Source organism: Pecten maximus, unplaced genomic scaffold, assembly GCF_902652985.1.
Source record: "Pecten maximus unplaced genomic scaffold, xPecMax1.1, whole genome shotgun sequence".
In the NCBI taxonomy this organism is placed as follows: domain Eukaryota; kingdom Metazoa; phylum Mollusca; class Bivalvia; order Pectinida; family Pectinidae; genus Pecten; species Pecten maximus.
The window spans coordinates 48,366-71,102 of record NW_022979487.1 but is presented as its reverse complement, the minus strand read 5'-3'; the positions used below and the strand labels follow the sequence as shown (position 1 = coordinate 71,102).

Below are 22,737 nucleotides of genomic sequence, written 5' to 3'. Positions count from 1 at the left end.
GTACAGGCTGAACGTAAACAACGTAGAGGTGACAAACCAGGGGTAGTAATTGCTACTATCGAGACATTAACTCAAAAACAAACAGTAATGAAGAAAAAGAACACTTTGAAACAATCTCGCGATTACTCAAGTGTATATATTGACAATGACATGTCTAAAAGTGAGTTGGATACCCAGCGCTCTTTACACACTGTTTTGCGCGAAATTGGTAAACAACACGACTACAAGGTGTATGGTAACAGACTAGTAAAGGTAAAGGAACCGGAGCGTGACGACACACGTAACATGCATAGCGAGTCGGATGGATGGAGGACCGTACGGCGCAGACACTCGCCCGCTCGTGACGTACCTCGCGATAATCGCAATCATGGTTTTTCTAATGACAGGCGTAATGACCAACGTCAAGGTCGACGTCATCATCAGCGTGATAATCACACTACGCAAGGTCAAAACCGCTTTGAGCGCCGTTAGGCCAGTCTTCGACTAGGTGGTTGGAACGTAAACGGTTGGTCCAGGCATGAAAATGATAACTCTCGGTTTAGAGGTACAGTTATTCAACACTTTAATCTCGACGTTATTGCATTGTGTGAAACGTTTTTAACGAACAACGAACAAATAGCCGTTGATGGGTATAGTTTCTTTGGTCACAACAGAGCTAACATTCATACGCGCGCCAAACGCGGTTCTGGAGGGGTAGGATTCCTTCTGAAAACATCTATACTGAACTATTTCGTTGTATCTGATCTAAATAAAGACAAAGACGATGTTTATTGGATAAAAATGAGATCTAAGTCTGACGATTTTACCATCTGCCTGTGTGTGTGTTACTTCCCCCCTGAAAACTCAACTCATTCACATGATCCCTGCATTGCCTATTCAGAACTTTTACATCAAGTACACATGTACCAAAATGAAGGTCACGTGTTTATTTTTGGAGATTTCAATGCTAGAACTGGTGACCTATCCGATTATATCGAAGGCGTTGACCGTGTTCAACACAGACATTCCATAGATACTACTTTAAACTCTTATGGTGATCATTTTGTTGACTTCTGTATTGATTCAAACATGTGTATTCTGAACGGCCGTTATAATGACGATGATAATAACTTCACATGTATATCCGCCAGGGGAAGATCGGTAGTCGATTATATGATTGTACCGCACGATCAGCTGCAATTCGTTACGGACTTTAAAGTCGGGACTATGTCTGCAGTGATTGAGAGCATTGACGGTATTCCAGCTATGTCATACCCGGATCACTCTCTATTGGAATGCGCTCTGCTACTTCCCGTGAATGTTAATATTTCCAATATGCAGTGTAATCACGAGATTGGTGGTAGCGTGACTTCTGGCACCCGATATAACGCCAAAAAAGGTTCCAAATGACTTCCTACTCGGACACCAATACCTACCCAATATAAACGCAACTATTGAACGCCTGGAAAACCATTTAAGCAATAGAGCAGATGTTAATTCTGCATATGACGATTTTGTTGACTTTTTACATCTTAATATGGACAATGCCGGTATGAGAGTCCACGCGAAAACCAACATCGACTCTTCCGTAAAACCGACTACAAAACCATATTGGAACGATGAGTTGAAGAGTAAATGGAACTCCGTTGCTACCAAGGAGCGTGCTTGGCTTAGATGTATAGATACTAATAAATCTCAAAAACGCCGTTTGAAGCAATTGTTTTGTACAGAACGGAAAGAATTCGATAAGTTACACAGGAAAGTCAAACGTCAGTTTCAGGCAAAACAAGTGAATGATCTACATGATAAATTAGAGCAACCGAACTCAAGGGATTTTTGGAAGGATATCGGGAATATAGGAATCGCTAATCACAGAACTTCACATATACCTCTATTTGTTAAAGATGACGACGGAAACATCATTAGTAACACACACGATGTTCTGGAACGTTGGCGAACAGACTACGAAAGTCTATACGCGCCAAACGACGTAGAAGCTACAACGTACGATGATGATCACCTTGAGATGGTGAAGGGTCGTGTTACAAATAATACAGTGCCATTAAACAACAACCAGGATGTATCAAACCTCAACGCACCTATACAACGACAGGAGGTGCTGGACGCAATTTGTCGTACCAAAGTAGGTAAGGCGGCTGGAGTCGACGGTATTCCGGCGGAAGTGTTAAAAAACGACGCCTGCGTGGATATCATGTTCTCATTGATCAGCTATTGTTTCGACCATGGAATCGTCCCTGATAAATGGAAGCAGGGTATCATCAACCCTCTTGTCAAACCAAATAGTACCGATCCTATGGACCCTTTGTCTTACCGAGGTATAACCCTATTGTCCGTTCCTTGTAAAGTTTATTGCGATATCCTCAACCGTCGTCTTTCTTCCTGGCTAGAGGAAAATAATATCCTACACGACGCGCAGAATGGTTTTAGGAAGGATAGAAGTTGTCAGGACCACGTGTATTCGCTATACAGCGTCGTGAAAAATCGCATCAACGCTAAACAGTCGACCTATTCATGCTTTATAGACCTACGCAAAGCCTTTGATACGGTCGTCAGAGACTGTTTATGGTATAAACTTCTACAGACTGGAATAAAAGGTGAGATTTTCAAGGCTGTTTTTGCTCTTTATGATGGTGTTTCTTGCTGCGTGCGCGTCAACAACCTACACACTGATTGGCTATCTGTGTCACGTGGGGTAAAACAAGGTTGTTTAGCCTCCCCAACACTCTTTGCAATTTACATTAATGACTTGATTGAGGAACTTAACGCTTCAGAATTTGGTATTGACATCGATGGTGTCTTGCTTAGCTGTCTCTTTTACGCCGACGACATTGTGTTAATGACGTCATCAGAAGAGGGTCTCCAATCCCTTCTGAACATTGTCTCATCTTGGTGTTCTCGATGGCGCCTTTCTGTTAACGCTGGAAAGACTAAAGTCATGCATTTTAGACATAAAAGTATACCTGCTACTCAGTTTTCGTTCACCTGTAATGGACACTCTCTTGAACGTAAAGACCGTTATAAATACTTAGGACTCTGGTTCGACGATTACGCCGATATGAACATCGCGGTGAAAGAACTGTCTAAATCCGCAAGCCGAGCCCTCGGTCTCCTCATCTCTAAGTTTTATAGTGCCGGTGGAATGACTTATTCAGTATTCACAAAGTTATATGAGAGTCTTGTTGAGCCTGTCCTTCTTTACTGTTCCGGTATTTGGGGACAGCCCCAAAGAAAAGAGATAAACAATGTCCAAAATCGCGCTATGAGAGTTTTTATGGGTGCATCCAAGAACACCTCTAACGTCGGCATGATTGGAGACATGGGATGGTTATCTACGCAAAGTAAGCAACACATCGAAGTATTTCGTCTATACTGTCGAGTTAACTCTGTTAATAGTGATCGTTTACTCAATAAAATTCATTTGTGGTCCAAGCGGAGAGGAACTTCCTGGGAGTCGCGGGCACTTCGGCTTAGCCGCAAATATGATTCCCAAGACATCGTAGGATCTGGAGCCAAACCCACGAAACAAATCATGAACATGATCAAATCTAAAATTAGACATAAAGACGAAAGTGAGTGGTTTGGCCAGATGTGGAATGACCGTGGCAACCCTAATGGAAATAAATTACGGACTTACAGGATTTATAAGAAAGACCGAATAACCGAGCAATATGTGAACATTTACATGCCTAGAGCTTACCGAAGCGCGCTAACCAAGGTGAGATGTGGTAGTGCACCATTAATGGTAGAGACTGGTCGCTACAATAGACCTCCTACTCCATTAAACGAGAGATATTGTCCGTTCTGTGAGGATGTAGTCGAAAACGAAATGCATTTTTTGTGTGTCTGTAATACATATAGTGACTTAAGAGTTAATCTTTTTAATCAAATGGAACATAGTGATGTAAATTTTAAAAATTGTGATCATATTGGAAAGTTTAATTTATTAATGACAAATTCAGATGTCCAATTTTTACTTGCCAAAACTGTATTTTTAATGTTACGTAGAAGAAGAACGCTTATGCAATTTATTTAATATCTGTTTCTTATTTTCCGTGTCTGTTAATAGCCTTTTAATTCATAAAATTGATATAGTTAAGACGCATTTTATAATTATTTTATGCTGTCTATGTTTTTTTAGTCATAATGATATCCACATATATCTTATGTATAAATTTATAAATTTTATGATGATAGTATTAGCATGTACATAAATGATAGAGATGTTGATATTTATACCATATCTAACCTGTCACTCTGAAAGAGTATTCAGTGATGGGATTTGTGCGACTTGTCGGTAGGGATAGGCTCAACCACTCTCGTGCTTCTCCCATCACTGGCTTTGGTACAAGTGTATTTTCAAACAAGTACTAGTCATAATATAGTTGCTATCATTTTTAATTATTTATACATTCCGTCCATATATGTGCGTATGCAGTTATATTTTAAACCCGATAATGACTCTTTTAAGAACTAGATCTTTGTACTTTTAGTTTGTCTATTATGATTTCTGATTCGTATTGATATATTGTATGATATTATATATTTATTTAATAGTGTATATAGATAATGTTCTAATAGTGTCTCATAAGCCAAAATTGGCTGGATGTCGATATCAATTTTATGCTAAGTCTCAAATGCTGTTTTATTATGATTGTATTGACATGTGACACTTTAATAAAAATATGATTGATTGATTGATTGAGTTACATCCACTTACAGACCCCCAGTTTGATCAAAAATAAACAAATATTCATATCATATTCCTTTATTATCTTTGATACATCTCTTTATGCAATGTAATACCATAGAGACAGTTATTGTAAGATTGATATAAGGAACATGAAATCAACATTCACTTCAATTTTCTGACAATTCTGTGCCTTTTATAGACGATAAAGGGCCGGCATATTGATGTTCAATGATTCACTGTAGCGTCTTATTTCACAGTCTTGTTATATTTATTTATAGTAAAGTCATTTGATATATGTTAAAATATAGTTTTATGTTTTACTCCAACAATATGAGTTGTATATCATATCTGAAAATAATCCGTCGTATTTTTTTTTTTTTTTTTTTTTCATTTCAGTGATGTCCACATTGATACCGCTGAAACACCGTCGGAAGTGGAGATGCTTCCATCCTGATTTAATTCACCATCATCTAAATGGAAATAAAACCTCGTTAGAGATAAGAATTAAAGAATTGAAAATGCCAAGTATTTCAAATTAAACATTAACACGCACACATCGATTTCTTATTTTTGACGTAACGTAACCATGATCCTATATCAAACATCCTAAACTGATATCTAAGACATGATTTAACTGGGGAAATGTCCACATTTATATCGCTGACTAGATTAATTGAATATCTACGAGAAGAATGGCCCATCAAACATTTCTGGAAATGTCATATTACCTAGTACATTGTGAACCAGTGTATTGATAACGTAATTTGTATGTATACCGTTTTTCATAGCATTTATTTACAGGAATAAATCTAATTAAATGACCAGGTCCCTACCAAGCTGGGTCGTGTTTCCTATAAAGAAACAAGGTTGTGACGCCCTCTAGTCCTTGTCCCTGAGAATTGCCCTTTCCTCTTCGTTTCATCGGGACGGGCCTCGTATATTTTCTTTTGTTAGGTAACTTCTTTATCTCAGAATACCCTGGAAACTGCAAGTAAACCGCTCGATAGGATAATTGAGATCTTGCAATGCCCGATCAGCTTCAAATATAAATATCACTCAGTGTTACACGTATTAGTTTAAGCATTTGGATTTTACTTTAAGTCTGACTGATCGCTATTTACTTAATGATATATACCAGAGAGATAAGACAAGATTTCACTTCACGTGTTTTAACATGATGTTGTTTATTCACAGTTAATTTCACATTTTGTTCAACACGTGATTGCGTTTATGGATTTTGTGGACGCTACTTTTTATCTGAAGTAAAGACCAATAAAAAAGCAATCTACGATAGTATTATTCACTCTAAAGAGTTCGTTATAACTAAACAGGGGACAGGGAAATTCTGACGCAAGTTAGTTAAGTATATTGGATATGATTCTGTAAAGATTGCCAATTTGGATGCGACACTTTCAGTTCCCTTTTTAATTTGCCTGCATACAAATAAGTTTCAGCAATCGGATAGTTTCTCAACTTTCTGCTTTTGAGGTGAATTTGGCAATTCTCCATCAATGTTTAAAGATATTTGTGACAAGTAACGAACCGGGTATTCTGTCAAAGCTCTCAGCTTATAAAGACTTCTAACGAGATAGCGATAGGGGAAATCACTCTGTACACATTAACTGGTTAATTTGGTATGCGGGTACTTTCCCTATAATACTAGACAAAGTCATCGTAATTATTAGTATACATGTTTCCCCAAGATCTCTAGAGACACTTCTTAATGGAATATTTAAACCCCTAAAATATACACACTATACATGTCATATACACAAAGCATTGAGCGTAAAACAAATATCCCTGCGATATACAGGTATTCAATTTTTTTTTACGTCAAAAAAAGTTTCCTGATATCTGCAGCGGAATAATAATTCACCTGTACACACAATACGGATAAAAATGCATACCAAATTGCATTGAATAAAGTCTTTTAGAGTGCAGTGTAAACACTTATATTTAAGGTAGGACAACTTTGTTTTGGACCAGCCTTAGCTGGCTTTTGGTTGATTTCCTGTATTTAGATGTTTGCCAAATACGCAAGATTCTTACCTCGTTGCTGTACGACCCGTGCTTGGTATTGTCATGACTTTTTTAATTGTGGTAGTCATCGCCATTCATTTGATCAGTTCTCCTAATCTTAGAAAAAACAAAAACAAAAACAAACCCCAACCCAACGCAGTTCATCAAATTCATATACACTCGCTCACCGTCCCACACTCTCACTAACACGAGACCAACGTTTCTGACACATTACACTGACGTTATGCTGTAAAATTGATGAAAGACAAAAAGCAAAAACAAAGACAAATATTGTACGATTTGGACAGAGACGACACAAAACGAGACAATGACAAAGGTAAACACACGAATGTGTCTGTATACATTTTGTTCTTTAAATAGATGTGTAAAATATGCTGCAAAGATTAATTGTAAATAAAAACACTAGTGCGATCTGAAATAAAACAATATGAATGTGATTATCGATTTCAATAAAATTTGTAATTTCATTATACGATTGCTTCATACGATGATGAAAGCTGTAATTTAAATGAAACAATACTTTGTATAAAAAATGCAGGTAAAATTAATGAAGATTTACCTTTACCTAATTGGTTAATATATTACCAAAATGTCAAATAGATTATAACAATGCTAATCATTATTTAAAGCTAAAGCATACAATCCATTACAATGCATATTTCTTTATATGCTTTTATATTAATACTTACATGTAACGTTGAAATAATACGTAGGTGAGATGAGTTGAATCCCTTTGATGTCCGTAAATTCATTCCTCACGTGACAAAAATACTCCTCTCCGTTGGCTGATTGACGAAGTGGCCAGAGTATAACCGCTGGTGTCGACACCCCGGTATCTACACCACGAGCGACCCATTCAACTCTTGCTGGAGCTGGGAAACCTTCGGTGAAACTACACAGCAGAACTGAGTATTCGTCGACTCCTAGTCGATAGCTGGCGGACAACGGAGTGATCAATGGCTGACTTGGAGGATCTAAAAAAAATGCAATGTTATAAAATATTCTCGGAAGATGAATTGATGGAACTTTAGCAATAACGCTGGATCTTAGTTTAATACGTTTGTTATATTGAATATTCACCATTAAACGATTTATGTCACATGTATATGAACCTAGAAACATATTATTTAGGGCTGTGGAAAACTGATAAGACAAAACAGAGTGTTATCATATTATCAGGCAATTCAATACAAAGGACTTAGCAACAGCATGTGTATCAATTAAACCAAAGCTTAATAAACATTAAACCGATACAACTGGTAACAAATATGTCACTCGACCCTCTACCGTCACAAGAAAAAGAGTTTAGAGGGTTGCTTTTATTAAAACAGTTGCGCCGGCAGTCTTTTGAAGCTGTACACAGATACGCCCAGGTAAATCGTTTCCAATGCCTTTCAGAATAACCAAACAAAATGCACCTTATAATTACAAGTATTCGATGTAATACACTAAGAATTTCTGAAGAGATAAAGTGTTATGGATTTGCTAACGTTATGTACAGACAATAACTGTGATAAACTCTGATGAGTTTGATGGAACTATGCATAGACAATATCCGTTATGATTCAGATTCAGATTTTTCAGATTCAGATATGTTTATTAAAGTGTCACGTATTGATACATAAAATATACATAAAATACAAGCATAATTTCATTAAAAACGTTAAAATGCATCAACACCCAGCCATATTTGGCTTATGAGACACTACTGCAGTAAAATCTTGAGTGTCAATTAATACTAAGACTTATTGATAAAAAGTTTTGTCTTCTTTGGTACATATCAAACAATAACCTGGCGACATCTTTTTGCAAATTATCTTCTTTCATAAGAAATATTAATTTATCTTTGCTGTTTAAAGCATTAAAATTCTGTAAATTAGCTTCTGCTTTATTAAAAACTAAAAGTCTCAAGTCAGAGTAAAAATCGCAATCAATAAAAAAGTGAGTTTCATCCTCAACATGATTTGATGTACAATATATACATTTCCTTTCTTGTAAAGGAATTATTGGCCTGGCGTATCTACCCGTTTCTATAGCTAATGGCAGAGAACCACTTCTAAAATTAGATAAAATTCTTCTGTGTGATCTATTTCTAATATTTTTAACATAAAAACTTGTACTAATTTCATTTTTATATAGGCGGTAGGTACGCAACTTATTACCATTTACACGGTTACTATCATTAAAAAGATCATTTCTCCAATCTATCTGGTCTCGATTATCCAATATCCGCTTAATATCACGAAGTTTACATTTAGTCGAGCGTTGACTGTTCATTACATCAGATAATCCAAAACTGTGTATAATAGTGTCACATTTTCTTCTCCAAGAGTTAGCAATATGTTCTGTAGCATTATATATAGTTTTAGTTAAACGGGGTTCTTCCGCACCGTGTAGTCTTAGACGTAGACGTAGTACTTCAATAATTTGCTTGTGGTGTGTCGACATGAATCCCATATCGCCTCGACTTGCTGTATTTGAAGAGTTTTTCGAAGATCCTAGAAATAATCTACACGCCTTATTCTGTATATTTTTCACATGTGTCCATTTCGATATTCCCCATATTCCAGCACCGTAGTAGAGTACAGGTTCCACGAGGTTACGATATAATTTTTCAAATACATCAAAGGAAAAACCTCCACTTGAAAGGAACTTAGTATATAAAGCAGATAGTGCCCTGCTCGCTGATTTAGTAATATTTTGTACTGTATATTTGAAGTCCATAAATTCATTAAACGTTAATCCTAGATAACGGTACGAGGTTTCGTAATCAATACGTTGATCTCCACACTTAAATATGCAGTTTGATCTGGGTGAATTTTTTCCCCTGAAGTGTAAAACTTTGGTTTTTTCAGTATTTATAGACATCCTCCACTTGCGACACCAGGAGTTAACAACATCCAACATTTTTTGTAGACTTATTTCATCTTCAGCAATTAATGCAATGTCATCTGCATATAGTAATATTGCTAGATTTTGTCCATTTATACTCGTTCCACAATTCAGAGAGTTGATTTCGTCGACAATGTCATTAACATATATAGAAAAAAGTGTTGGAGACAATTTACAGCCTTGTTTCGCTCCGAATTTAATATCGAAAAAGTCAGTTAAAGAATTTCCTAGCTTAATAGCGCTCCTCGTAGATGTATATAACGATTTAATAGCGTTTAAAAAAGGACCAGTAATTCCAAGCTTCATCAGTTTGTACCACAGTAAATCACGATGAATATTATCAAACGCCCGTTTTGCATCAATAAAACATACAAATGTGTCCTTTCTCTGAATTCTCCTGTTCTTAACAATAGAAGTCAATGTATACAAATGGTCCAAACAACTTCTTTTTTCCCTAAACCCGTTTTGTTCCTCAGCTAATATGTTGTTCCGTTCCAGCCATTTATAGAGCCGTTGATTTAAAATATCCGCGTATACCTTACACGGGATCGATATTAAGGAAATAGGTCTGTACGTTAATGGATCCAATTTATCAGTTTTAGGCTTGGGGATCGGTGCAATAATACTAGACTGCCACTCGTCGGGTACTTCACCTTCACTAAAGCAATATTTAATAATTTTATAAAGTAAGTCAATGCTAGTTTGGTTCCTTAAAATCTCACTTGGAAGTTCATCGACACCAACAGACTTATTTAAATTTGCCCTAAACACAGCATTTTTTACTTCCTCGATAGTGATTTCCTCATTCAACACCGAAATGTCAATATTGTTTTCCACCGAATCTTTTAAATACTCTGATTGTTCACGTGCATACACAAGAAATTCATCATCAAATCCATCCATTCCATTTACACCGTTGTATAATCCCTCGAAGTCCGTCTTCCATTTATCGAGTACTTTGGCCTTGTCCGATATTACATTATTATCGGAATCGCGAATCCGGAATGTAGGATCACTTTTACGGTCATTTGCCAATCCAAGAGTTCCAATAGATCTCCAAAATTCTCGAGTATTACCATGTTCACTTAAACTATGAATTTTATCCTGCTTGCTTCGTTGATGTATTCTTTTATACTTTCTATTAGTCCGGTCGAATTCTTTCCGGTTACGTAAAAACATCAAACGAAATATTGTTTTCTCTCGGTTCTTACACCTTTTCCATTTATGTTCCGCTTCACACACGCTATTCCATTTATTCTGTAGTTCCTCATTCCAGTAAGGTTTACGATTACGATTAGTTTGTTTACCATTTTTCGGTTTCATTTCTCTGTATTTTCTTTCCATCCCTTCTATAAGAAGATTTTTAAAATCACAATACGCTGTATTAACGTCTCTACGACTATTAACGATCGTCTCAATTCTATCTATTGCTTCTAAAAGTTTCTTATTCATGGTTTCATCGGCAAAGATATCATCTCTATTTGGCACTGTATCAATTTTAAAACGTCTGGGGGCTTTACTGCCAAAGGCGTTGTCCACTTCGAATTCGTTGGATAAAATTGAGCTAGTATTTGTTGATAAAAAGAATTCCAACAGGGAGTGGTCCGGAATAGATTTGTATCCTTGAAGTTTAAATTTTGACGCAAGATCTGTCATTGTGTGAACTTTAAAATTATTGATGTAACACAATTGTTCATGTGGCACAAGTACATAATCAACCACAGATCTGCCTTTTACAGAAATGTTCGTGAAATCTTGCGTACCTACTCGCCCATTTAACATACACATATTACAATCTATCAAAAATTCAATTAAAAAAGCACCATTCCTATTTGAATGCTCATCAATGATTTCTCTCAGAGGTATGTTATCTACACCCTCAATAAAATCCTGGACATCATTACAACGTGCATTAAAATCTCCAAATACGATAATTTTTCCATCATTTTGATACATATACACTTGTTCCAGTAATTTGGTGTAAAAAACATGCGTATCATGATAAACAGATGTTTCCGGTGGTAAATAGCATACACATAGACAAAATGTTTCTATATCATTACTTAACTTCAACCATAAAATGTCTTGTTGTGTATCATCTAGAATTTCAATATCAAAAATATTCGTTAAGCTAGATTTTACTAAAAAAGCTACACCACCTGATCCTCTTTTGGCATTTTTATGTATCTTATCTCTGTTCCTATAGTAACAATCATAACCATCAATATCTAAAGCATCATGTTCTTTCCAAAATGTTTCACATAAACCAATAACATCTAATTTTAAGGAATTGACAACAGTTTGTCTAAATTTGAAATTGTCCTCTGTTTGTCTGAGTGACCAGCCACTTACATTCCATACGCCAAGCGAGAGTTCCTACCTGAATCCCCTTTTGTCACTGCTTCGCGGTTTGTAGTAGTTTCTACCACAATGTTCTCTATTGTCACCTTGTTCTCTATTGTCACTTTGATCCCGCGGTCCGCGTACGTTTTCACGAAACATACCGCGATCCGTTCCATTTCGTGTCCTAAACTCACTATGCGTGTTCCGTACTCTACGGCTGTTGTCAATCCACTCACAGTCCCTGTCGTTCCGTACTACGCGATTGTCGACACTATAACGCGATCCGTTGTCCGCACTTTCGTCCCTTGTGTAATCTCGTTTGTCCCGCGTTCCGCGTCCGTTTTCATCTCGTAGCCTGTGATATTCATCAGTCCGCCCCCTGTGCTGTGCCGTCTTGTCATTCCGACTTCCGCGTTCCATGTTGTTCCCATAAGATCTGAAACCTCTGTCCTCCCTCGCGAATCTGCTATTCTTGTTTCCATGTGGACCACCAGACATAGAAATGTCCCGTTTATTATAGGACTGGTGTTCCGACGTGTTGCCTGTATTTTCTCTGCGTACAACAGTAGCCACTCCGTTCACGATCCGGGTACCAAGTCTCTCGGACATATCCATTTCTCGTATAAGAATTTGAAGATTATGGAGATGTTTCCTGGTTTCAGCATTGGATTCATCCTGTATAAAGACTTTGTTGTAGTCTCTTGAGTTCTTAAGTTCACGTTTATTTGACAGTACATCATGTTTCTGATCCGAACTACCAAGCGTTACAACAACTATACCTGGTCTATTTTTCACCGTGTCGTTTTGTCTAACCGGTTTCCGTTCCGCTTGCTTGATTTTGACATGCTTGAGGTCGAGTCCATTGCGAAATAGGGCATTAACACTGTTTACTAGATAACCCGAGTCCGATTGCTCCAATTCTGTGACAGGCATGTTTTTAATCACAATGTTCAAATTGTTAGTGTCCTTAGTAACAGGGGTTACTTTCACGGTTTTAACTGCATCTGCGAATGATTTTTTCAAATCTGTTACAGTAGTTTTTACTTTTTCTATTTCTTTGTCCATGTCATGTTTGATATCTTTTACACTTTCCTTTACTTTGGTTTGTACCATACCTGCTAGTTGCTGGGTTACTTTTTTGGTCACCTTATCCTCGAGATTTTTTTCTAGTTGATCCATTCGTTGTGTGATCTGGTGTCCCATAGTTTGAATTTGTGAAGATAGTTTTTTAAATGCCTCGTCGAAGAAGATAGATTTGTCAACAATCTCCGGGATATTAATGTCGTTTTTTTTTATTTTATTCACTTTTGAGTCTGATGTCTGTTCATCTACACATTGTTTACGCGTACTTGACCTCCTACCTTTTGGTTGAGCCTTTGTGAGCGACTTCAGCTTTTTCTTGTTTTGTCCTTGTTCATCTTTTGACTCGCGACGTTTCCTTTTCCCTACTGGAACTTCCTCTGTAGATTTAGGTGGGTCGGGTGACTGGGGGGTGAAATTCGTAGACCCAATGTCAACTATCTCATTTACGATATCCTCTCTATCCACATTTGTTTCATGTATTTCAACTTGTATGGTATTATTATGTGAGGTATCCTCGGTGGCAGTAGTAGCTTCAACATTTGAGTTACCTGTAGTTAACACATCGGCCACATAGGACGCCGCGCCCGCTTGTGACATTGGCTCAAGGTCACACGTAGCAGTACAAAACTCGAGACCCGAATATTTCATATTGGGCAAATGTTTCTCCACAATTTTTACACATCAATGTTCAGAATGTTCCAAAATCAACAATGTGCTATATTTAAATGTTCAAACAATCTCAAATGGCACAATAACTCACCAAATCAATCTTGTTTTCGGAGCAAGGTAGAAATGCGACATGTAAGATCCCACGCATGCGCACAGGTTATGAACTGTTTCTAGTGTGTTTACTTAAGTTATGTACTGACAATATCCGTTATGAACTGTTTTTAGTGTGTTTACTTAAGTTATGTACTGACAATATCCGTTATGAACTGTTTCTAGTGTGTTTACTTAAGTTATGTACAGACAATATCCGTTATGAACTGTTTTTAGTGTGTTTACTTAAGTTATGTACTGACAATATCCGTTATGAACTGTTTTTAGTGTGTTTACTTAAGTTATGTACTGGCAATATCCGTTATGAACTGTTATTAGTTTATTTACTTAAGTTATGTACAGACAATATCCGTGATAAACTGTTATTAGTCTGTTTACTTAAGTTATGTACAGACAATATCCGTGATAAACTGTTATTAGTCTGTTTACTTAAGTTATGTACTGACAATATCCGTGATAAACTGTTATTAGTTTGTTTACTTAAGTTATGTACAGACAATATCCGTGATAAACTGGTATTAGTTTGTTTACTTAAGTTATGTACAGACAATATCCGTTATGAACTGTTATTAGTTTGTTTACTTAAGTTATGTACAGACAATATCCGTTATGAACTGTTATTAGTCTGTTTACTTAAGTTATGTACAGACAATATCCGTTATGAACTGTTATTAGTCTGTTTACTTAAGTTATGTACAGACAATATCCGTTATGAACTGTTATTAGTTGATTTACCTAAGTTATGTACAGACAATATCCGTGATAAACTGTTATTAGTTTGTTTACTTAAGTTATGTACAGACAATATCCGTGATAAACTGTTATTAGTTTGTTTACTTAAGTTATGTACAGACAATATCCGTGATAAACTGTTATTAGTCTGTTAACTTAAGTTATGTACAGACAATATCCGTGATAAACTGTTATTAGTTTGTTTACTTAAGTTATGTACAGACAATATCCGTGATAAACTGTTATTAGTTTGTTTACTTAAGTTATGTACAGACAATATCCGTGATAAACTGTTATTAGTCTGTTTACTTAAGTTATGTACTGACAATATCCGTGATAAACTGTTATTAGTTTGTTTACTTAAGTTATGTACAGACAATATCCGTGATAAACTGTTATTAGTCTGTTTACTTAAGTTATGTACTGACAATATCCGTGATAAACTGTTATTAGTTTGTTTACTTAAGTTATGTACAGACAATATCCGTGATAAACTGGTATTAGTTTGTTTACTTAAGTTATGTACAGACAATATCCGTTATGAACTGTTATTAGTTTGTTTACTTAAGTTATGTACAGACAATATCCGTTATGAACTGTTATTAGTTTGTTTACTTAAGTTATGTACAGACAATATCCGTTATGAACTGTTATTAGTCTGTTTACTTAAGTTATGTACAGACAATATCCGTTATGAACTGTTATTAGTTTGTTTACTTAAGTTGTGTATAGACAATATCTGTGATAAACTTATCTGTTTGCTGAGGTTATACAAAGATAATATCCTTGGAAACTGTTATACAGTGTATATAGATTCTATCTGTGTTAAGCTTCGAGACCTTCCCGGGAGTAACACGTTTACTCTGTAAAAGTAGCAGTCACTTTGGCATGAACGGCATTCATAAATTGATATCCCGTGCTCTATATGTATATATATATAAGTTCTCACACCTCTTTGATATATATATACTAAGTATATCATATGTAAATGTTGTTCGTATACAGTTATCGTGATATTGTTACTGATGCAATCAAATACTTACTGGTCGGGAAAGAATTTTTTCGCGTATCTCAGTCTTAAATTACCTTACATATGCAGGTGTCGGTGATGTTTAACTATTCTGGTTATGCATTTAACCGTGACATGCCACATCTTCCAAACCAGGCATTTTACAATTGTTGTTGTCATCTTTATCGTTTTGGAGTAAATTAATAGAAAATATATGCATGTGCATATGTTGTTCAAATAACACTTCCGAGTGTTGATACAATTTGTTTAAAGTCCTTCAATATGAAAACGCGAGTTTATTCCTGCTCGGCTATTGTCTATTACAAGTTACACGTGTAGTTGGGATAAACAACCGTATGTGGCTATCTGAGAATGAAGATAGTAAAGTTTGTCGAAAATACTATGAGTAATAATGCATATTGTATTGATAACGGTATTAGTATGTAGTAATTGTATTGTAGCAATCCTGAATCGCGAAACACGTTTGTTTGGCGTGTTCTCCTTTCTCCAACAAACATATAGGGACAGGTATGTTGTGACAGTAATTATAGTCTGGTTCATATATACCTTACCTGGATCTTACCTGTTTTCTCCCACATTACCTGGAATTTACCTGTAATCTCCCACATTACATGTTTTTTACCTCTATTTTACACAAACTTTGAATTCATCTCAGTTCGTTACTATTGTATCAATTTTTACATACCATATACCATTTTCATCAACTAGATTTGCAGGAGACAGCTATAGTACAACGACTTTATATATTATAGATATTTCACTGTTTGAAATGATTAAAAATGCGAAACAAAATCACATGAGGCCATTTACTACTATCCGATAACCCTTATCAACAAGTATCGCTGAAATTTTTCTTGGTACTAATTAACTTTACTGATTGCAAATCATATAAACATATAGGATAGGAAAACAAAGCTAAAAGCTTATACTACTTCATTTCCTAAAATACGATCACGGCGTTAAATCATGGACTTTTACACACAATAATCAGATCGACAAGTTAACGTCTCAACAAAATACTTCACTTAATTACATAATTAATACTTAAAATTCTTGAAAAAATGATATAGCCTCAATGGTGTTTGAAAACTAATCAAGATGTGGACAATATTAAAATCTTTTACTGTTACAAATGAAATTATGAACAGAAATTAATATTTCTTCATTTTCCTTAGTATTTAGCAATTGATCACCCCATAAAAGAATAGTTTTTATTAATATCATACTTCGTCATTACATTTGATAAATCTTTTTGTTGGATTAAACTATTGAGATCAGTGTTTAAGCTGTGGGATTGGTAAGTATACATGCATAAATGCAGATTCAGATGAAATTTCTTGGCCTACAATGAATAATACAGAACCCCGGGGCAAAATAACTACTATTTCATAAGTTGTTTATGCATGTTTAAATTTTATGAATAATCTATCATTCATTCTCCATTGCTAAGTGTATATGCCAACTATTCCTCGTATGCATGTAAACAATTACTATTAACTGCTAATTGCTATTAGATAATTGTGTGTTTCATTTAATTTCTAATCAGCCAATGTCTAGTGTTAACTATTCTAAGTTTGCTTTTTAATTTAGCATCAATGATGTAAATGTTCTGTACTACTGTATTCTCCGTATACATGCAAGTATTGTAATGTACTATCTTTCTTTCTCCTAACATTAATTGCCACATGCTTCAGAATTTCTGTATTATGCATTATGCTCTGAAATTGAACTTGGTTAGTGGAATCTGTAAAATATCATAACTGCAAAAATAAATAAATAGAAAACAGAAATAATAAAAATAAATGATACAAATATAAAAAGTAAACTAAAAACTATACACAATTCCGAAACATTGACAGCCGCCTTTAATATAATAAATAGATATAATATCATTGTGATCTATAAAGTGCATGTAGTAAGACTTGATAATGTGACAATACAGGTAAATATCTACCTGTATATATGCACATTCCCAGAAAAGACTATAGTTGGCGTGCCTTTGTTCTCAATTGTTTATATAATTCTTTTGATCCCCAAAAAGTTGGAGAAAGGAGACCAAACCGTTTGTTTACCAAGCTATATTACCCCGGCCCCCACCCCTTGTACCCCCTTGTACCCCCTTTGCCCCCCCCCCCCCCCCCCCGCCCCCTTTACCAGATAAATTTATATTCCTAAAAATAACAGTTGTACTGTTTTAGCTCAATTGATTAAGAAAGAATACTTACAGCGTACATAGAGACTGTATGTTTTGTTTGACTCGCCAATATCATTTCGAGCAGTACAGACGTATGCTCCTCGTTCTGATCTGTCCAGTTGTCCAAGTGACAACACAGGTGAGACAGTAAAGTTGGTGTTGTCCGGTCGTGTCCAGACAAAGGTACAGTCAGGTCTACAGTCCGCTGTACAGGTGATGTCCGGTAACGTGTCCCCCTCATTTCCCGTGAAGGTATCCCCAGTCGCAGACAGAGACACGGATGTGGCAGGACCGTCTACAGAAAATGTATTGAAATAAATGCATAAAATTGTATGAATTATGAAGAAGTTTTTAAAGTGAACCTTTATTTAAGTCTCTTGTGTTGTAACATAAATCTAGCTGATGACGTATCGACTAATCCCATTATAAAATATTGAAATATCACCTACTCCTCGAAATTAGTTTTATTGATTTTTATTTGTATACAAAAATATCTGACCAGTTGGTTTATTGAACTATAGTTTTGTTACATTAATTATCATCCATGTACTTACACCGTACATCCAAGGCAGACTGCTGTGTGTCCGAGACAATGCTGGCATCCGTATTGTAAGCAGAACAAACAACATATTGTCCGTCCATAGCTCTGGTCAGTGTCAGGGTCAGCCTACTCACTGTTACGTAGGACAGGAACGCAGGAGATACAGAAGATGTACTGGATGATGTGAAGTTTACCCCTCCAACTGACCACACCACACTGGCGGCTGGTCGACATGGACTGGTTACACACACAAAGAGAACGGTCTGGTGTTCTGGTGTAGGTTGGGACTGGAGCTGGTGACTAATGCTGGTCACTTGTTCTGTGCAATTGTAATTAAGGAAAGATGTAGCTATGATGCTAATCAGAGAAACATGCTTTTTCAAGATCGACATATAATTGAAAATCATGTTTGATGATATAACATATTCAGATATATTTAATTATTTAGAACGCAGTGTTCTTTAATCGCATGTCAGTAGACTTTTTTCGATACGTCGTTGATATCAGCCACCATTCGTTTAAACAATCGACACAACAACGAAAGAATAATACCATTTTTACAAGAAATTTGACTGGTGGCGCTCAGGTAGCGTTATTTTATTTAGCACTCTTATGAACTTGTTTCGTGTATCATTTTCCTGTGGAATGTGTGATATATCACTTAAGAAAGATCTCATTATTGTAAGCTTTTTTTGACATATACATGTATTAATCATCTTGAAAACCCGCTGCTGCTATGGAATCGTGACAAAACAGACAACGGTCGTTCATTGTCTATGATAATCTGTTACAAGTGCGCCCACTACGACTAACATAGAAAGCAATGGATCGATCAACCCTGCCGAGACTAGTCTGTCTGTACTCTGATACAGTATTAGGTCGAGACCAATGGACTGGTCAGCCCTCCCAAGACTTTATTATGTCGAAAACAATGGATTGGTTATTACAGTGAGACTGTTGTTTGTGGAAAACAATGGATCACCAGTCCTTTTGAGGGGTCTCGTATGTCGAAACCATGGATTGGTCAGTACTACTTAAACTCTAGTATGTCTTAAACAATTGATTGGTCAGTCCCTCTGAGTCTCTGGTATGTCTAAAACAATGGATTGGTCAGTCCTTCTGAGTCTCTGGTATGTCTAAAACAATGGATTGGTCAGTCCCTCTGAGTATCTGGTATGTCTAAAACAATGGATTGGTCAGTCCTTCTGGGTCTCTGGTATGTCTAAAACAATGGATTGGTCAGTCCCTCTGAGTCTCTGGTATGTCTAAAACAATGGATTGGGCAGTCCTTCTGAGTCTCTGGTATGTCTAAAACAATGGATTGGTCAGTCCTTCTGAGTCTCTGGTATGTCTAAAACATTGGATTGGTCAGTCCCTCTGAGTTTCTGGTATGTCTAAAACAATAGATTGGTCAGTCCTTCTGAGTCTCTTGTATGTCTAAAAAAGTTGATTGGTCAGTCCCTCTGAGTCTCTGGTATGTCTTAAACAATGGATTGGTCAGTCCCTCTGAGTATCTGGTATGTCTAAAACAATGGATTGGTCAGTCCTTCTGGGTCTCTGGTATGTCTAAAACAATTGATTGGTCAGTCCCTCTGAGTCTCTGGTATGTCTAAAACAATGGATTGGTAAGTCCTTCTGAGTCTCTGGTATGTCTAAAACATTGGATTGGTCAGTCATTCTGAGTCTCTGGTATGTCTAAAACAATGGATTGGTCAGCCCTTCTGGGTCTCTGGTATGTCTAAAACAATGGATTGATCAGTCCTTCTGAGTCTCTGGTATGTCTAAAACAATAGATTGGTCAGTCCCTCTGAGTCTCTGGTATGTCTAAAACAATAGATTGTTCAGTCCTTCTGAGTGTCTGGTATGTCTAAAACATTGGATTGGTCAGTCCCTCTTAGTCTCCGGTATGTCTAAAACAATGGATTGGTCAGTCCTTCTGAGTATCTGGTATGTCTAAAACAATGGATTGGTCAGTCCCTCTGAGTCTCTGGTATGTCTTAAACAATGGATTGGTCAGTCCTTCTAAAACTCTAGTATGTTTAGTTTGTTTTTTTGATAGATATAAATTAGCTACATTCTCCAACGAGTACATTATTTCCCATACATTCCATGCTGACTGAATTCAACTGCAGAAGTATGGCATACTATAATCATCACTCACCTAAAACAAGCAGCTGATAGTCAGGACTGTCCTCAAATTCATTCGTCAGATTAGCATTCTGACGTCTACAGAACCAGATTGAGTGATGGTCTCCAGGGATAGGATTTATCACCAACCGAAAAACACTGGCGTACTGAAAGGATGACGATTGACACGAACATACATCCGGGGTACAGAGCACTGGATTTCCATTGACCGTTTTGTAACATTGATCTCCTATAACTTGTACTTCCTGTGGGGATTGAGTCTGCAAGGGACGGCGATAAAAACTGGCGCTGGTGGCCTCATCCGGTACGTCACACGTTAGGGTAAAATCTGTCCCAGGAATGGCGTATTTTGACGATCCATTCAGTGTTACCGCCTCTGGATTTTAATTTACAAATTTAAGTTAAATGATAATGTGCGTTGGAAACTCCACGCATCTTCACAAGTCTATCGTACTCAGCTGCTTGTTAGAAAGTAGAAATTGAAGATTTTTTTAATGTTCAGGCAAACCAATATACAGTAAATACAAATTGCTACAAATCTGTAAATTATGTCAAATACATGAAGCAGTTTTATTAGTATTGCTTAATTTCAAATATTTTGTTTCTAATTTTACTTAATTCTAAAAGAAATACAAAAAAATACTTACCAGTTGATATCATTATTTGGAAAAGTAGTATAAACAATTTAATCATGATTGACGCTGAGAGTTCCTCACTGCACGAAGTAGTGTTCTAGACGTTAATGCTTCAATAGTCGGCCTAGACAGCAGTTAAAACTACAGATTACTTCCTTGTTGAATCGACCTTCAGTGTCTTGCTTCACTTAAATAATTTTATCATGATTGACGCTCAGTGTTCCTCACTGCACGAAGTAGTGTTCTAGACGTTAATGCTACAATAGTCGGCCCAGACAGCAGTTAAAACTACAGATTACTTCCTTGTTGAATCGACCTTCAGTGTCTTGCTTCACATGAATAATAAGTCTGTATATAATCAAGATTTACATATGTGCAAAAAAGAAGCAACCATGTCCAGGTTGACATATCTCAGATCTTATTTTGCATGATTAGAGTATCATGATATAGCTTATTTGCGGTATGTAGGAAACTAAATATTGCAGTATTACTGTTGTACTTACCTCGCAAGTCAGACTGCCCAGGATATATATGTTACTCCCAACCCAATCATTATATAGTATTGTGTTAATAGATTAGTTTTATTCATTTGGTGTTATTGCTGACAAATCTCAGTTCACTGTGTATACTACGGATTCAAACAAAACAAACAGAACAATGCACATCTATACCCATTGTTTAAGGAGATAATATCATATATGTGGTACAGTATACATTTTAGCTATCCTAAATAGCTCGACAACCCGGTGTGTGTATTACGCACATATTATTCAGACCGGCTGGCCAGAATAATGTTTACATAGACGTATTTAATAACGAAAAAGCTGCTAAAATATTGCAAATAACATGACAACTTCAAGTGAATCTTATATCGCCATAAACAGCTATACATACAGTGTATAGCCAGACAAACTGATGATATGTGTTTTTACTGCTATTTATGGATTTACCTTAATCCTTTGTTACATAGATTGATATGCATACTACATGTATGTGTGTGTGTATAAACATGTGTCGACTTATCATGTTTGTAACATATTATCTTAACAAATTACACCACAATCTAGTGGGCTTACTAAACTAAAACTTATTTAGCAAGCCAGGTTGAAATTGAAAATGATATGATAACCATTTGTTCCGTGTGGAAACAAAAAGGACATTAAAGTTGACAGTGACAGTTAAAAGGTTTCCAGTTGAGATTTTTTTTTTAAAGTAAAATTTGTGCTCTGTTTGCCAAAATAAAATATTCCGGCGACGACCCTATTATATTTAATTTACAATATGCAAATTGCCGAATAAACATAGATAAAAATTTGAAAAGTCATTTTCGGGAAATGGTTGTAATATATAAAGAAAAAATATTTGAAAATTATAGCAAATACGACAAATGCTCCTGACTAGGTCTTTTAATCACTTAACCCGTGCGCAGCCGAGATACAATTGTATGTCTTCGTTCGGGAAAAGATACACTATATTAATGTATACATTATTTTCAGCTGCATTTTGGTCCAAAATTTATTTTGCGAGAAATTTGGTGGATAGAGAAGAGGTATTGACCAGATTAACTACTATTTTATGACTTTAGATAATTGACTAAATATATATATTTACGTAATCGATCGGGTTATA

At 36.1% G+C, this 22,737-nt stretch overlaps 1 protein-coding gene across 3 annotated transcripts; it reads right to left on the bottom strand.

Moving 5' to 3' along the window:
* Nucleotides 1-4,749: 4,749 nt before the first annotated feature.
* On the bottom strand, nt 4,750-21,503 carry LOC117318724. 3 transcript variants are annotated; one of them, XR_004530440.1, is made up of 7 exons: nt 21,121-21,503; nt 20,487-20,931; nt 18,339-18,644; nt 17,816-18,079; nt 6,740-7,704; nt 5,524-5,675; nt 4,750-5,160 (listed from the first exon to the last, which is right to left on the bottom strand). XR_004530440.1 is itself a non-coding variant. In XM_033873681.1 (7 exons), exons 1-5 carry the CDS (start codon nt 21,164-21,166, stop codon nt 7,409-7,411), a joined length of 1,275 nt encoding a protein of 424 aa, XP_033729572.1. In that variant the 5' UTR covers nt 21,167-21,475; the 3' UTR covers nt 4,750-5,160; nt 5,524-5,727; nt 6,740-7,408. The 3 variants fall into 3 exon arrangements, 2 of the variants coding, with proteins under 2 accessions (XP_033729572.1, XP_033729571.1); XM_033873681.1 differs by having other exon boundaries at nt 5,524-5,727; nt 20,487-20,849; nt 21,121-21,475; XM_033873680.1 differs by having other exon boundaries at nt 20,487-20,849; nt 21,121-21,475.
* Nucleotides 21,504-22,737: the final 1,234 nt, after the last annotated feature.

Excerpts from the sequence above, each read along its gene's own strand:
- LOC117318724 (XM_033873681.1), bottom strand. The coding sequence starts at position 21,166 with ATGATTAAATTGTTTATACTACTTTTCCAAATAATGATATCAACTG. Across the intron at positions 18,645-20,486 it reads CTATCAGCTGCTTGTTTTAG|AACAAGTGACCAGCATTAGT; the intron begins GTGAGTGATGAT and ends ACAATTGCACAG. Across the intron at positions 7,705-17,815 it reads ATACAGTCTCTATGTACGCT|ATCCTCCAAGTCAGCCATTG; the intron begins GTAAGTATTCTT and ends CATTTTTTTTAG.